This window comes from Dasypus novemcinctus, chromosome 8 (assembly GCF_030445035.2).
Source record: "Dasypus novemcinctus isolate mDasNov1 chromosome 8, mDasNov1.1.hap2, whole genome shotgun sequence".
Classification (NCBI taxonomy): domain Eukaryota; kingdom Metazoa; phylum Chordata; class Mammalia; order Cingulata; family Dasypodidae; genus Dasypus; species Dasypus novemcinctus.
Genome location: NC_080680.1, coordinates 84,715,913 through 84,733,626, shown reverse-complemented (window position 1 = coordinate 84,733,626; position 17,714 = coordinate 84,715,913). Strand labels below are relative to the sequence as shown.

The following is a 17,714-nucleotide window of genomic DNA, read 5'->3' as shown; positions in this document are numbered from 1 at the left end:
AAGATACCAGGGAAACAGATGTGGCTCGAGCCATTGGGCACCTGCCTACCACGAGGTCCCAGGTTCCCAGTGCCTCCAAAAGAAGACAAACAAGGCAGCGAGCTGACACGTAGGCTGGTGCATCTAGGTGGTGCGAAAGGAAGACACAAGGAAACACAATGAGAGACATAACAAGCAGGGAGCAGAGGTGGCTCAAGCAACTGGGTGCCTCCTTCCCACATAGGAGGTCCCAGGATAGATTCCTGGTGCCTCCTAAAAAGACGAACAGACACTGAGAGCACAAAACAGACAGACAGAGAGCACAGATGGTGAGTGCAAACAATGAGGGGAGAAATAAAAAATAAATCTTTAAAAAAAGATGGCGGTCCAATGAAAAAATAATAGGATGCTATAAAAAGGAACATTCAGAGAACAAGAGCTCAAGGAAATTGAAAATAGGATAAAGGGAGCCAGTATGAGGAGATTAAAGATATTTTAGGACACAGGCCGGGTTTCAAAATTTTACCTCCTATATATCCTTTCTCAGGAAGCTTGAAGGATGTGCTTTACTACAATGAGGAATACCCAATAAAGAAGATGAGAAGGGATATGGGTAACTGGAAAGAAGAAAGTAAAATACTATGAAGATGGTAGATATCTTAGGATAATCATCATAGATATATCAAGAAGATGAAATTTCAGATTATGGGATCAGGATATAATAAGAGATTTAAACATTCAAAAGAGAATCTGAAGTTACAGTTTTAGGTATAGAGAAAATTAAGTAAATAAAACAGTAAGTTAGGAAGGAAAGGAAGAGTAATTACAGCATACTTCATGACTTAGCCACAGATACCTTTTACGTGGTCAAAAACAATACTGATCTAAAATTATAAGACAACTCTATAGGGAGAATGGGGCTACAGGGAAAGGAATGTATAAGAATGGAAAGGAGTACTTCCTATAAAGAAAAAAACCAAAATGCCTAAAACTAAAAATCCATAAAGATACAATATATGTTATTTAGAAATATGGAGGTAAATATCAAAAGAACATATTAAGAGATAAAACTGGTTACTTGGGGATTAAGGGGTACCAGATGTTTTTTCATAATGGGCCTTATAGAAGTTCTGGTCTATTTTAAACTTGTGAATATACAAATAAAACTTGTATACATTCTGAAAAGAAGAAATAATTAAAGAGATGTATATAAATACCTCTTAACTAAGAGAAAAAAATCAGAAATGTGTCTCTTCCTTAAAGGGTTACAATTAGCTTCTAAGCAATTTAGTGCTCTTCAACAAGAATCGAGATTAAAGAAAAAACTTTCAAAGTGAATAAAATGTCTATATTTTGCCCAACTTATTTAATAGTATGCATTGCACACTAAACTACTAAGAATTTTTCTATGGGAAGAAAAGAATTCTTCTAGTATTTAATATTTTACTTTGCTGTTATGGATAGAAACTGGAGATCCTTTGACATTTAGTTGTTTCTAAAGCTTCTGAAATACCAAATTAAGTCCCAAAACAATGGTTAAAAATTGGGATATAAATTTATGTAACAGTCAAATGAATAAAGAATATTTTAAGATTCAAGTCTTATAAAAGCCATTTATCTTGACAAGTATTAACAATTCATTTGATTACATGTAGTAAACTTGTCCCTTTGATCACTACACTTCCTTTTCCTTCAACACACCAAACCTGTTCTTAGTATAGTATTTATACTGACTCTGCTTGGAATATATTTGTCCCATAGCTAACTGATTCTTTTTATTCTTAGTGTAAATACCATCTGCTCACAGAGGCTGTCTTTGACCTTCCAGTTTCAAGTGCCCTGTCCCCTTTGTTCTAGATCATATTTGAGCTCTGATACTAAAAGGTTTCTTCCTGAGAGCAGAAACCTTGCCAGTCCTGTTCACTATTTCTCCTCCCAGGCCTGTAACAGCACTGGGATATACTAGTGAACGAATTAATGAATACTTCAATGTTTTTGGTTTAGTTTTTTTCAGAGTCTTATTGCATACTCAGATTTTTAAGTAATTTCAAGAAGGAAAAATGTATTCCCAATCCCATTAACCTGACTTGAAGATGCCAAAAACATTCTTCCAAATGCAGCTCAGTGACTATTTCCTCTGAGAAGCCCTCCCTTACCTTTGCAATGTTAAACATTTTCTCCTGTGAAACCTCTGGATTTGGTACATTATCATCCTGAATTGTACCTGTTTCACTTATTAGGCTATAAACTCCAGGAGAGCAGAAGTTAAGAATGTGTTTCCTCTGTATTACCAGCATCTAGGACAGTGCCTGGTACAAATATCTGTTCAATATGAAATCTAAAGCCTAGACGTAAATCGAACGAGGTCAGTTACTTTAACTATATTCTATTTTTCAGCAAAAGGAAAAGAAGCAACTTCCAAAGTCTGGAGCAGCATACAACTGAAACATGTACTTACGGTTTCAAAAGTATTCAATATCATCAAAGGGAGAAAAACATTAAAATAATCTCCACAATCTTGAAATCTGACAGGCACAGTTCTTGAAACGGACTGACAAAGACTTGCTGGGGGTCCACATTGACAGAAGTTGACAAACATTTCATATTTCCATTTTAAGATCTCTTTAACAAAGGTGTCAGAGGTGGACTGTGATGACATGAGAATATTTACTGGAGAGGAAGCTGAAAATGACTTGCTTTCACCAAAAGGAAGTTTGTAACCTTGTCTGCTAGAATTATTTGGAGTCTGAGAATGAATGACATTGCACAAATTCTTTACTTCACCCATTGGCTTCTGAGGCACCAGAGAGGCTGACTGTGGTACTTTCAAAATAGATTGTACTCCATTTGATTTATTTTTTAGAGCTGGTGGAAGTACTGAAGAATTTTCCAAAGACTTGGAAAAATTAGCATTTCGTGAAGTACTGCTTGAGCTAAAGATCTTAGTAGTAGAAGGTCTCAAAGGTTTAGATGCAGAAAGAGGCAAGCCAGGTTTACGAAATACATCTTCATCTGTTGCTTTAGCTTTAGAGTGTCTCGAACAGTACTCAACCTGGGTTTTCACAGTTTCAACACAATCTTTGTGCTTACACCTTTCACTAATCAAGGATTCCAATTGGAGCAGACTTATAGGATCTTCTTCTATCTGAACTACATCTTTTCTGTGAACTACTTCAATAACTGCAACATTCTGCATTTGTGAACATAAATCCATATCTTCAGGATCGTTTTGTGTTAAAAATAAATTATCTTCCTCTGTATCACTGCTGGATTCAAGTTCTCCTCCTTTCAAATATGCCACCTCAGAATAATGTACCATTAGATCACCTCCACCTGAAGAAGGGATCTCTGAAGGAGAAACAATGATTTCACTTGTTGATATTCTTCCATTTAACACTACAGAATCACACTGGTTCAAAAGGCATGTATTATCAGTCACTACAGAAACACATTTTGCTTTTATGATTTCTGGGTCAGAAGACATGCATTTTATTAGTTGTTTTCCATTACTGTTAGCAATGACCTCAGTTCCTCCTTTATAACTATGATCTAATCTATCAGATTCTGGTACAGATATGTCAGAATTCTGTGCTTCGGGTGGTCCTGACCTTGTAGTATCTGCACTTTCATAATCAAAAAGCCTTTGCCTATTTTGTTGTGACTTGGATCTCATCTGCCTTTGCAAATGAAGATCTTGACTTGTCAGCAGTTTCTTATTGTTTCTGACAGATAGAGTCTGAGGAGAAATTAATTTAGTCTTTTTTCGGGTATCAACTACTCCAACAGTTTTGCCATGATCACGTAATTGAACTAAACATTCTAAAGATCGCTGGGACAACTCAAATGCCCTACGAGGAGCCTTTTTCAGACCAAGTTTTTCAGCTGTCGAAGTCGGTTCAGGACAAGCGCGAAATTTCTTTGGTGGAACTATAGCAGGAGTTGTCCTACAACTTATGTAATTTGAGGTTTTACTCTGCCCTTTTTTGGCATCAGAATGTGTTTTCTTAGGAGTTTTAGAAAGTGAGACTCTTCTAATGGGCTTTGAGTAAGTACGAAGCTTTGGAGATTTCTTTAGTGAAACCGTAGTGGCACTCTGAATACTTGAACTGGGAGTTGTAGTCCTCACATCATTTTCAGGAAGACCGCTCTCATTAAGGTTATCAGACTGGTCCTCATTTCTGACAGAAGATGAAGGCCTTAGGGAGTCTTCAGACATAGATTTTTCAGATCGTTTTTTCTTAAATTTTGCATCAATTTCACAAAATTCCTCAGCAGAAATACTACTTCTTTGTGGTTCTATATGTTCTTCAATGCCCTCTGCTAATTTCTTAATAACCTCTTCAGATACATAATCTGTATCATAACCCCAATCATTTGTAATATCTGCTGTATGAGTAAAACATGGATTTTTTTCATCCTTTTGAACTGAATTCTTGTCTGATGTATGATCCTGCCAGACTGAAAATACCTCAGATGGACTTTCAAACTCAAAAAACTGAGAATCAGATTCCTCAAACTGCAGAAGGGATTTTGTTGTTTCTTCATTTACTAGCTTCTTTTCCAAATTAGAAGTGTGCTGCTCTGGACATTCTTTCTTAATACATATTTTGTCTGTTTTAATGTGTTCCTCAAAACCCAGAATTTTTTCATCATCATCATCAGAATCTGAAATAATAATAACCTGCCCACGACAGAGTTCCCCAACAGATGTAGATTCGTTATTTTGGTTAGCTGTGAAACATCTTTTATCACCTTTTACTTTTCTTTGTAGCTGTGATGAACTTTTTTGAGTTGAATCTGATGGGAACTTAATAACACTGGCTTGAGCTATTAAAGACAATTTGTGGAGGTCTCTGTCTATCTGAGAATCTGTTAAGATTTCAGACTTAGGACTGATGCCAGGGGTCTGTTCTCTTATCAAGTTAGAACAAATATGATCAGTATTTTTACTCATTTCCTTATCCCCTGATTCAAGTACAGTCACCAGATCTTTAAAGGAAGGTGTTTTCTTCACTGAAGTATTGGTCATTTCTGTAAATGAGACCAAATCTTTGCCATCAACATGACATTCCTGTATTTGACAATTATTTTCATGGGAAGAAAAAACATCTAACTCTTCATTCTTTACTTGTTTCTTTTTCAACAATAAACTATTTTGAGATGTTTGTTCTCCATTTCTATTTTCATCCAGATTAACATTAGAGTCTAAAGACATATTGTGTATGAAGCCATCCCCTTTTGGACCTTCTCTATCTTTTTTTGAACAACTCTCAATGCTAGATACACTCTGGTTTTCCTCTACATTTCCAGTATTACTAACCAAAGTACTTTTCCTGTGTTGCTTCTTAATAACATGTGATAGCTTAGCACAGATTTCATCTTTCTGTGCCTTAGTTTTTGGCTTTGAGGTTTTACTAAGAGCATCACCCTTTAAAGAGAAATCCTTATTTGATGTGGACACCTTTTCCAGAGAATCAGTACTAGGATCAGTCAATAAATGTGTTGACATTATTACTCCTCTATCACATCCTCTTTCTGGACCATTTCTTGAAGTACAACTCTGTGGTAAATATGCAGAGTTCTCTTTTACAGACTTCTGCTTTCCTGTATTTAATTTAACTTGACCTTGAGCTCTTTCAGTAAAAAGGCGTTTAGTCTGCCTTAAGCATGATTCAGCTGAGAGATGGTCTTCTAGTTTACCCTTTACAGAATTTTGCTCATTATCATCTTCCACAGAGTTATTCACTTCAATCAATATATTGTCTTGTATTTGATATGTGTCAGCTTTCATTGGTTCTTTAGAAAATGTTGGGCTGGAATTTTCCAAACAAGGCATGTCTTTTTTAGACTTCTTCATAAATTTTTCACTTTCTTCTTTATTATAAGATGCAGGAGGGGTTCTGCATCCAGGAGTCAGATCCACAAAAGTGCTACACTGAGGTACTTTGAATTTTATGTTTCTAATAATTTGCTTTAAACAAGTTTGTAACTCATGAGTTTCTTGACTGGTCAACTGCCAACCTAGAGACAAGTTTCCTCTTAAGAATAAGTTGAGTTTATCCCAGAATCGCTTACAAAGAGTTTGTTGCCCAAGCTGATAACCTTCTTTTAGGAGACTTCTAATCAGCTGCACACAAGCAAGTTGTACAGAGTTAGATGGCATCGTGTGTAAAGACAAAGATGATACCATTGCTGTTCCTTTGGAGCAACTTCCAGAAGACTTCTCAGAACTCCGCGCAAATGCAGTGGTAGGAAGCTTGGCACATTTTACGACAGCTTCCACCCACTGCTGGGAACTAACCCACAGCAAATGTAAACATTTTTTATTTCTATGCAGTTCAATCACCGATACCAAAATTAGAAGAAAAAATTCAGTGACTTTGTCACACGTGGCATCTGTTTGGTTGAGGACATCTTTGACTTCTGAGTGCAGATGATGAATAACCTCTACTATATAAGCCACACCCAAATCCTTAAGATCCATGAGGGACTGAACGAAAGGGATGAACCAGAGAAATGTGCTGTTATGGACCCGCATGTCTTGACCAATATCTGACTGAAGGACACTGGCTAATGTTTCCATTTCTTCATACATGTTAGGGCAATAATCTGGGCAGATGGCTGACCTCCAACCTGAATCCTAAAATGAAAGAAACACTGACATTCAGATAAAAAGCACGATCCAATAAATTCATCTTACTTACCCCAAAAGAGATTTTAAAACCAAGCTTGTAAAAATGAAAATATATTTCTTAGCTTTCCTATTCTGGCATATATTACCTGATTACCTGTAATATACTAAGAATTCAAAGCAGAAGTTGAATTTTGAGGTAACTTCTTAATGAAAAGGTTCATTTCTATTCTTTCCTTGTTCTCTGGCCTTCTTTCCACAGTTGGTTTTGACTTCTAGATATGTCACTTATCCTTCCCTACCTCCATAATTCCCACCCTCCCTAAATGCACTTAAAAATTAGCCTTCCAAAGAATGTATATTGTAAAGTTCATTTTTTTCCATGTACAATATATTTGTTCGATCAAAAGGCTTTATGCAGTAGTTGATTCAGTACAGCTACAAATTATAAAACCAGGTATTCAACTAGCTATGCAAAACACTGTGTATATAATTTAAAGGCATTATCATCTGAACTTTCAAAATGTTTTATACCTTTTTGGTCTTTTCAGGATTAAAATTGTAGACAATCTGGCTACATGTCACCATATCATCCAAATACGACTCCGGTTCTAACTTGGTCCTTAAATATTAAGAATAAAAATTATTGAAATGAAGAAGAAAAAAAAGAAAAAAATCTCCATCATTAAATCAGTTGCAACAGACTTTCTTACAGAGATCAATTTTAAATCTTGATTATTAACTGAACCAACCTTACAGAGCTGTTCCGTATATTTTGGATCTCTTTATTGTAGCTCACATTGTTGATAATGGTCTGAAATGCCTCAATAGGATCAATAAGTTGACCCCAGACCTTTGATCCAAGGCGATCCAGTATTACCATGAAACAGTGTAGTGCTGGCCAGAAAGGATCCACACTATCATCTGAAAAATAATGGAGCAATTGCTAAATTACAAAACAACTGGAAAAAGTATCAAAATGTATTGAGAATTAAACATTCTTTACCTTGGTAGCAACAAAACTAAAAGCAAAACAACTAATTTAAAATAAAGCACCTCCAACTGGTACAGACAAGTTTTAAAAAGCCAGCAAACTGTCATACTGTTTTTGTATTTTTTCAAGCAATACTATAATACCTCTGTAAAAAGTTAAATAGGCAAAAACAAATAATCTAGATAAACATAACCTTCTAACACTATCTGACAGACCTGAAACAATCTTTCTTACTCAGCAGCTTTTTTTTTTCCTTTTTTAACAAGAGTCTCTTAAATGTTGTCTTTTTTTTTTTTTAAGATTTATTTCTCTCCCCTTCCCGCCCCCAACCCTGCTTGTCTGTTCTCTGTGTGTATTTGCTGCGTCTTCTTGTTGTCCGCTTCTGTTGTTGTCAGCGGCACAAGAATCTGTGTTTCTTTTTTTGTTGTTGCGTTATCTTGTTGTGTCAGCTCTCCGTGTGTGCAGCACCAGTCCTGGGCAGGCTGCACTCTCTTTCACACTGGGCGGCTCTCCTTACAGGGTGCACTCCTTGCATATGGGGCTCCCCTACGCGGGGGACACCCTTATGTGGCACGGCACTTCTTGCGCACATCAGAACTGCACATGGGCCAGCTCCACACGGGTCAGGGAGGCCCGGGGTTTGAACCGCGGACCTCCCATGTGGTAGACAGATGCCCTAACCACTGGGCCAAGTCCGCCGCCACTTACTCAGCTCCTTAACCCCTCCCAGAACTTTTTATTCCCACCTTTCAATAAACAGGAAAAGAGAGGGAAAAAAGAGAAACTTGGTGTTAACAAATTTATACAAAGCCTATGATAAAATTCTGCTTTGGCATAATTCTAAATTGTATGTAGTAGGAGCCTACTAAACAGTACTGATTTCTTTAACTACTGGTACACAGAAATACACACCCTTCGTCTATCCATATCTCAACATGGCTTTGTTGTTATCCACAGGAATTCCTGTTACTCACAGGTTCTTACCTTGACCTCTTTCCCTCTTCTTTATTGGATATGCAGTGGCAAGACAATGCCTACTCAAAAGACCTTCGATGTCTCTTTAATGTATTCCAAGATAATTCATAGTCGTCAGTCAACGATCTTGCACTATAGTTTCTTTCCATCTTTATTTTTCACACTCCCATAATCATACCCTATCTATAGCAAAAACAGGTCACTGGTCTTCTCCCAAATAAGCCTCAGAATGCCTTCACTATTCCCACACCTGTCAAAATTCTATCCATCCTTAAAGTCCAGCTTAAATAACTTTCCCCACATTAAACATTCTCTGACCATTTCATCTTGTACAGTACTCTTCTGGGGCAAGTACTATTTCCTCAATTACTGATAATGTTGTTGAATCCACCTAGAACCTGTGGCTTTATTTCCCTCTGAGCTCTTACAATATTAATAATTCATATTTTCTCCACTATAAACCCAAACTTTAGCAGTGACATTATAGAAGTGCATTATTATCACAATATTAAAAAACATTAAGCAAATGAAGTTTATTACCATCTGACTGCCTCTCCATGGTGTGAAGTATTGACTGCATAAAATCATTTTGTTTTTCTGAGCCCAGCAACAGAGAATCCATGGCTTGTTCCTCAAGAATGGTCAACAACATGCAAATACCTGTAAAATGATTTACAGTATTCTTGAACTGACAAAGTAACACTATTGTAATGTCTTCTTTGATAAGCTGGCAAAACAAAAATTGACAGGAAAATGAAGCAAAACAGTATCTAGTTCCTCAAGCATGTAAATCTGAGATATTCATAAACTACTCCCATAATTGGACAATTATGGGAATTAACTCAAATGGGCAAATGGAATCAACTTTGGTAGAAAACAATTTCTAAGATGACCATCACACAACTTGTATTTCATCAAATACAAGGTGCATTCGATTTTAAAATGCAACATACCATATACTGATAAAAGAAAAATCACTGCCAATTATGAAACAAACATTTGTAAGGCTGAGAACCTATGAAATAGGGTAAAATTATCTTGAACTAGTATGTAACTTGTTGAAAACAATACTAACATCTCCTCCTACCAGGAGTAGTTTACAGATGGGCTAAGTAGTACTAACTGCTGGGAAGCGGATATGGCTCAACTGACAGAGCGTCCATCTACTACATGGAGGGTCCAGGGTTCGATCCCCAGGGCTTCCTAGCCTGTGTGGTAAGCTGGCCCACACGCAGTGCTGTCCCACGCGCAAGGAGTGGACCCCACAAAGAGAGCCTCCCCGCATGAAAAGAGTACAGCCCACCCAGGAGTGGTGCTGAACACATGGAGAGCTGATAAAGCAAGATGACACAACAAAAAAAGAGATGCAGTTTTCCAGTGCCATCTGATAATGCAAGCAGACACAGAAGAACACACAGCCAATGGACACAGAAAGCAGACAACGGGAGGGGGAGGGGAAAAAAAGAAAGAAATCTTAGGAAAAAAAAGTACTACTAAATTCTATTGACGTTAACTGCTACACTTCTATTTTGTTTCATCTAATATTGCTTTAAATAAAAGATTTCTTTGCCAGTGAAAACATATGTCTTCTGTAGATGGTTTCTATATGCATTCTAAGATGCAACGTGGCTATTTAATAACAGAACAAGAATTAGAAACTATGAAATCCATTTAGGAACTTTGATCACCAGAGAAAGTTACACTTCCTTTGTATAACATTTATCAGAACTACAGGAAACTACTACTCAAATTATTATTATAGGAATAATACTCACCTAACCAATAATTTTTGTAGTTGGTAGTATCATACATGTGTGATGGCAAAAGAATCAATTTACCCTTTTCAAGGACAGATGAAGTATAAATGTCTGGACTTTCTAAAAGTCCCAACTCAATGACTTTAAAAAGGCAAGTTAAAACTTCCTGTAAGTCGTAATAATCATCTCTGTCCACTTTTCCCAAATTTCTTGCAGTGAGGATAGCCCAACGCCGAACCTAAATGAGTAACATGATATTCATTATTTCAGTTGTCTACATACAGCAATGATTCTCTACAAATTTTAAAAGCACAAACTATCAATTATACAAGATATGCACCTTAGTTGATTTTGATTAGAACTAATCCACTATATCATCTGAGAGATCATTTCTAGTCATTTAAACATTAACTGAAAATATATTAGAGAATTAATATTTTGGATGTGATAATGATACTATTTAAGAGTCCCTATCTTTTAGAGACACAGACTGAATTATTTATGGATGAAATGCTGATGTCTAATATCTGCTTCAAACTAATCCAAAGAGAAAACTAACAATGTGTTGATACCTGATGAAGCTGAAGTTGATGGATATATAGGAGTTCATTAAAATATTCTCTCTACTTTTGTTATGTTTGCAATTTTCCATAATAAAAACCTAAAAAAGAGGAACCTCAAAGGAACTCAAGGTCACCTCTAAGTGAATTAAATTTAATGAACCACAACCAGTCTTAAATAAAAAATTAAATTAAAAATAATTTAAATGGAATAGAAAGAGATGAGTGCATCTCTTTATAGTATTGTTTTATGAAATACTTTTATTACATACGTAGATATATGTATGTAGCAGGTCTATATGAATTATTAGCCACAGCTGCTTCCTCTTCTGAGAAATTTCTGTTCAGGTCATCACTCACTTTTCTCTTGGGGTATTGTGCTTATATTTTCCCCAATTTTTAACTTGTCTTTTCACTTTCTTTAAGGTGTCTTTATTTTTTTTTTTTTTTAAGATTTATTTATTTACTTGTCTCCCCTTCCTCCCCCACTCCGGTTGACCATTCTCTGTGTCTATTTGCTGTGTCTTCTTTGTCCGCTTCTGTTGTCAGCGGCACGGAAATCTGTGTTTCTTTCTGTTGCGTCATCTTGTTGTGTCAGCTGTCTGCGTATGCGGCGCCATTCCTGGGCAGGCCACACTTCCTTTTGCACTAGGTGGCTCTCCTTACGGGGTGCACTCCTTGTGTGTGGGGCTCCCCTACACGGGGACACCCCTGCATGGCATGGCACTCCTTGCGCGCATCAGCACTGCACATGGGCCAGCTCCACACAGGTAAAGGAGGCCCGGAGTCTAAACCGCAGATGTCCCATGTGGTAGACGGACGCCCTAACAGCTGGGCCAAGTCTGCCGCCTCTTTAAGGTGTCTTTTGATAAACAAATGTTCTTAATTTCAATACAGTCAAGTTTATAAACCTTTCCTTTTAAAATCAATGTTTTTATTGTATTTATTCCCCTCCCCCCACCCGTTGTCTGCTCTCTGTGTCCATTCTGTGTGTGCTCTTCTCTGTCCACTTGTATGCTTACCAGGGGCACTGGGAACCTGTGTCTCTTTTTGTTACAACATCTTGCTGCATCAGCTCTCTGTATGTGGGGCGCCATTTCTGGGCAGGCTACACTTTATTTGCGCTGGGTGGCTCTCCTTATGGGGCACACTCCTTGCACGTGGGGCTCCCCTACACAGGGGACACCCCTGCGTGGCATGGAACTCCTTGCATGCATTAACACTGTGCATGGGCCAGCTCATCACACGGGTAAGGAGGCCCCGTGTTTGAACCCTGGACCTCCCATGTGGTAGGTGGACACTCTATCCGTTGAGTCAAATCCACTTTCCCTTTGTTTCTTTTTAAGAAGTTTTTCCTGGGCTTAAGATCTAAATAAAATATAACCTTTATTTTTCTGCCAAGATTTTGACAGTTTTAGTTTTGATATTTAATTTATCTAGAGTTGGCTTACACACACACACATTATGAGATGGGAGTTCTATTGCTTCTTTCTCCATATAGACACTTTATTCTCATTTTAATCACTTTCATGTATACAACTCAAGTCACATTAATTACACTCACAGGCGGCGGACTTGGCCCAGTGGTTAGGGTGTCCATCTACCACATGGGAGATCCACGGTTCAAACCCCGGGCCTCCCTGACCCATGTGGAGCTGGCCCATGCACAGTGCTGATGTGCGCAAGGAGTGCCGTGCCATGCAGGGGTGTCCCCGTGTAGGGCAGCCCCATGCGCAAGGAGTGCGCCCTGTAAGGAGAGCCGCCCAGTGAGAAAGTGCAGCCTGCCCAGGAGTGGCACCACACAAACGGAGAGCTGACACAACAAGATGACACAACAAAAAGAAATACAGATTCTCGTGCTGCTGACAACAACAGAAGCGGACAAAGACGACGCAGCGAATATACACAGAGAACAGACAACCGGGGTGGGGGTGGGTAGGGAGGGGAGAGAAATAAATAAATAAATCTTTAAAAAAAAAATTACACTCACAATATTGTGCTACCATCACTACTATCCATTACCAAAACTTTTTCATCACCCCCAAGAGAAACTGCACCCATTAAGCAATAACTCACCATTCCCTGTCCCAACCCCCACACACTCTGACCCTTAGTACTCTCTTATTTACCTTCTATCTCTATGAATTTGCTTATTCTAAGTATTTCATATAAGTGACATCATACAGTATTTATCCTTTTCTGTCTGGCATATTTCACTCAACATGACGTTTTCAAGGTTCATGCACGTTGTGCCATGTTTCAGAACTTCATTCCTTTTTATAGTGAGTAATACTCCTTTGTATGTATACACCACACTTTATCCTTTCATCTACGGATGAACACTTGGACTGCTTCCATTATTTGACTATGGTGAATTATGCTGCTATGAACATCAGTGTGCAGATACCTTTTTATCATCTCCATTTCCAGTTCCTCTTTTCTCTTCTGATCTGACACACTACCTCTATCAAACACAAAGTCTCAAATATGCATGGGTCTGTTTCTAAGCACTCTGACTGGTCAATTTGTCTATTGACATGCCAATTGTCTTATTACTAGAATGTCACAGTCCTGCTTATTGGTTGGTCTCCTTTTCTTACTTCTTCAGAAATGCCCTGGTAATTTTTGGCTCCTTCCTCTTTCATATAAATTTTAGAACCATCTTTAACATGTTATACTAAAAGTTTTGTTGTAATTTATTAGAAATGCACTTTAATCCAAAGAGCAGTTTGGAGAAAACTAATATCTGTTTTTAAGCCTTTCTATCCATGAACACTGTGTCTCTCCATTTACTTAAAGCCTTTTCACATCTCAATTAAATTTGATCTTCTTGCAGAGATCTTTCGTTTCTTTGTTAATATTTCCAAGTATTTAGCATTTTATATTTCTACTATAAAGGGAAACTTCTCTTTAATTATTAATTGCTGGCTGCAGAATACAGAAATGCAACTGACTTTTTTTTTTTTTTAAGGAGGTACCAGGAATTGAAACCAAGACCTCATACATGGAAAGCAGGCACTTGATCACTAAGCTATATACACTCCCCACAACTGACATTTATAAATACATCTTATATCTAGTTACCTTGTTAAATTCCTGTATCATAACTTATGGATTCTTTAGAATTTTCTTTGTAATCATTGTAAATAAAATTTTCTTTCTAGTCATTGTAAATAAAAGCATTTTATCTCTTGTTTATGTATTTCATTCCCTTTAAGTCTTTGTGTCACATACCTAAGGACTTTTATGAGTGGAATATTTAACACACCCTCATATTTGAATGAGTTTGGCTAGATATAAAATTTTAAGTTTTGGGAAATGGATTGGGCTCAACTGATAAAGCATCCACCTACCATAAGGGAAGTCCAGTGTTCAAACCCAGGGCCTCCTAACTGGCATGGTGAGCTGGCCCACACACAGTGCTGATGCATGCAAGGAGTGCCCTGCCATGCAGGGGTGTCCCCCGTGAAGAGGAGACCCACGTGCAAGGAGTGTGCCCTGTAAGGAGAGTCGCAGTGCACGAGAAAGGCACAGCCTGCCCAGGAGTGGTGCCACACACACACAGAAGCAACAAGATGACGCACCAAAAAGAGACACAGACTCCCAGTGCTGCTGACAAGAATGCAAGTGGACACAGAAGAACAGACAGCAGACAACGGGGGGGGGGGGGGGGGGGGGGGGGGAATACATTAAATAAATCTTTAAAAAAAGTTTAAATTTTAAGCACTTTTCCTTCAATACTCTGAAAATACTATTACTCTACTGTATTTTAAGATTTATTTTACTTATTTCTCTCCCCTCCCCCTCCCCGTTGTCTGTTCTCTGTGTCTATTTGCTGCATGTTCTTTTTTATCCGCTTCTGTTGTCAGCAGCATGGGAATCTGTGTTTCTTTTTGTTGCGTCATCTTGTTGTGTCAGCTCTCCGTTTGTGTGGCGCCACTCCTGGGTAGGCTGCACTTTCTTTCGCACTGGGCAGCTCTCCTTACGGGGCATACTCCTTGCACGTGGGGCTCCTCTATGCGGGGACACCCCTGCGTGGCACGGCACTCCTTGCACACATCAGCACTGTGTGTAGGCCAGCTCCACATGCGTTAAGGAGGCCCGGTGTCTGAACCATGGACCTCCCATGTGGTAGAAGGACGCCCCATCCACTGGGCCAAGTCTGCTTCCCTACTCCACTGTATATTGCATCCACTGTGAATGGTGTCAATCTTATTCTCAAATCTTCGTATATTATTCTCTTTGGAAAAGCTTTCAAATTTATATTTGATATTTTCACTGCTCTATGTCTAAGCATTGTTTCTTCCTTCTCTTTGACATTATATAGTGCCTACGACCTGAGCTTTATCTCCATTACTTCCCCAAATATTTCCTCAACTTGATTTTTCTCTTTCTCCTTCCTGGGACTTCTTTTTTTTTTTTAAGATTTATTTATTTATTTCTCTCCCCGTCCCCCCTGCCCCAGTTGTCTGTTCTCTATGTCTATTTGCTCTGTGTTCTTCTTTGTCCACTTCTGTTGTTAGCAGCATGGGAATTTGTGTTTCTTTTTGTTGCGTCATCTTGTTGCGTCAGCTCTCCCTGTGTGCGGCGCCATTCCTGGGCAGGCTGAACTTTCTTTCACGCTGGGCGACTCTCCTTATGGGGCACACTCCTTGCGCATGGGGCTCCCCTACGCGGGGACACCCCTGCGTGGCCCGGCACTCCTTGCGCGCATCAGCACTGCGCGTGGGCCAGAGCCACACAGGGTTCCTGGGACTTCTTACATCCATACATTAGCACTTTTATTTCTACACTCCTTTATATATTTTTTATTTCTTTTTTATCTTTCTTCTTAGGGATTTCTTTAATCTGATCTTCTGGAAAACAGATGTGGTTCAAGCAGTTGGGGCCCACCTACCACATGGGAAGTCCCACGTTTGGTGCCCAGTGTGTCTCCTAAAGATGAGCAAAACAACAAGCTGACACAATGGGCTGGCTCAGTAAGCTGATGCAATGAGATGACACAATGAGACACAACAAGCAGGGAGTGGAGGTGGCTCAAGCAAACGGGTACCTCCCTCCCAAATGGAAGGTCCTGGGTCAGTTCCCCAGTGCCTCCTAAAAAGAAGATGAACAGACACAGAGAGCAGACAGCAAGCACAAACAACTAGTGGGGGGAAGGGGGAAATAAATCTTAAAAAAAAAAATCTGGTCTTCTATTTCAGTAACTCATTTTCTCAGCTACATACATTATTTTATCCCATCTCCTAAAATAATCATTTTAACTTATATTTTTCATTTCTTATAATTCTGTCTGGTACTTATGTTTCCTAGTTGTTTGATACAGGTATCTTTGCCTATCTCTTTCAGCATGTTTAAAACAATTTTAAATTTCTGGACAACTGTTGTAATATTTCTTCTACTGAATTCTTTAGGCTCAAGAGCCTAGTTATTTTGTTATTTTAGCCTAGTGAATTAAATTTTTCCTTGGGATATTGCCCGTCAGTTAGTGCCTGTGGAAGGGGGTCAGATTCCAGTATTAGTTCCAATGAATTCAGAAGTAGGAGTGGGGAATGAAACCCATGCTAGAAAAAGTCCACTGCTTATTGTCCCACAATATAATTTCTGAGGGCAGGGCTTCACCCTTTACCTCCAGGGAAAAGCACCTTTAGGAAAACATACTACTAGACTCTAATTCCTCAGCCCTAGGGACTGAGAGAGGATGGTGCTGAAGCCACTATTAGGATAAGTTAACTATCCCCGACCTGCTTATCTCAGGGTCTCACAATCACTAGATTTCTGCCCTGCCCTGATTTTATTCCTCACCACAGGTATAAGCATAGTCATTATTTACTCAAGGCAATAATGAAGGAGAAACAAAATCAGAACTTTAGTGGTTCCTTTCCTATTCTATTCTATTCCCATTCTATCCTCCCACAACTAGACAGGGTTGCCTACTGCCCATATCCACCAGTTCAAATAAGCCTGACCCACAGTTGAGTTACTACGGAACTAATCTTAGAGAACTGATACTGGAGGTCTTAACATTCATTTTCTTCACATGTTTCTCATATATTAGTTTGCAAACTCTTCCCTCCTGCTCCCCACCCCCATATCCCTTCCTAATTATAAATTTAGGATTAACTCTATCCAGACTCTAGGGTCCTACTCCTGAACAAGATCTCAACCTTCAGTCACATAAGGGATAACGTTCATTAGCTCAGTTCAACATACTGTAAGAGGTTCAAATTATTGCCTTATTTATCTTTGAAGCCTAACTAAGTATAACCTATCAGGAATTATTACCATACCCTACTGGATTCCTTCTTCTTTGACCCCACAGCACTCTACCTATCTACAAATTTTACAATTATAAAAAAAAAAATTAACAGGGGGCAGGTGTAGCAGGAAAAAATACTACATATTTTAAACAAAATATTCACTATATATCTCTATTATAGCTATCTATATGTACAAAAATATCTTATTTGTGGTAGCTATGTTCTATCAAGTTACCAAGAGTTAGCAAATACTAAATGACTGCCCATAGAGGAAATGCAGGCTTAGGTTCCTGTGAGCCTCTCGGCTCATATTTCCTTAATGTGTAGATTAATGTATAGATCTATTCATTACCTTGTCTCAAGTGTGTTTCTGTTTGGATACCTTTTATCTTTTGTTTCTTCCTTAAATTTGCATACAGTGATTCCCAGGAAGTTCTTTGTTTCAACAATCTTTCAGAGATTGTCCCTACTTAATCCCATTTAGAACAGTATCATTGCCTCAGAACATTTTAGAACATATGAAGAAATTATCCCCATAGGGTCTCTTCTTAAGTAGGA

General features: G+C 38.4%; 1 protein-coding gene across 5 annotated transcripts in view; it reads right to left on the bottom strand.

Moving 5' to 3' along the window:
- Positions 1-17,714, bottom strand: part of SETX (senataxin) — a 109,827-nt gene that overhangs the window by 68,561 nt on the left and 23,552 nt on the right. For all 5 annotated transcript variants that reach the window (XM_004468045.5, XM_058302154.2, XM_058302153.2 and 2 more), the window contains 5 exons: positions 10,355-10,574; positions 9,120-9,239; positions 7,363-7,534; positions 7,145-7,232; positions 2,438-6,619 (listed from right to left, as the gene is read on the bottom strand). In XM_004468045.5, the coding sequence (XP_004468102.1) occupies positions 2,438-6,619; positions 7,145-7,232; positions 7,363-7,534; positions 9,120-9,239; positions 10,355-10,574 (4,782 nt within the window). The remainder of the gene's footprint in view (positions 1-2,437; positions 6,620-7,144; positions 7,233-7,362; positions 7,535-9,119; positions 9,240-10,354; positions 10,575-17,714) is intronic.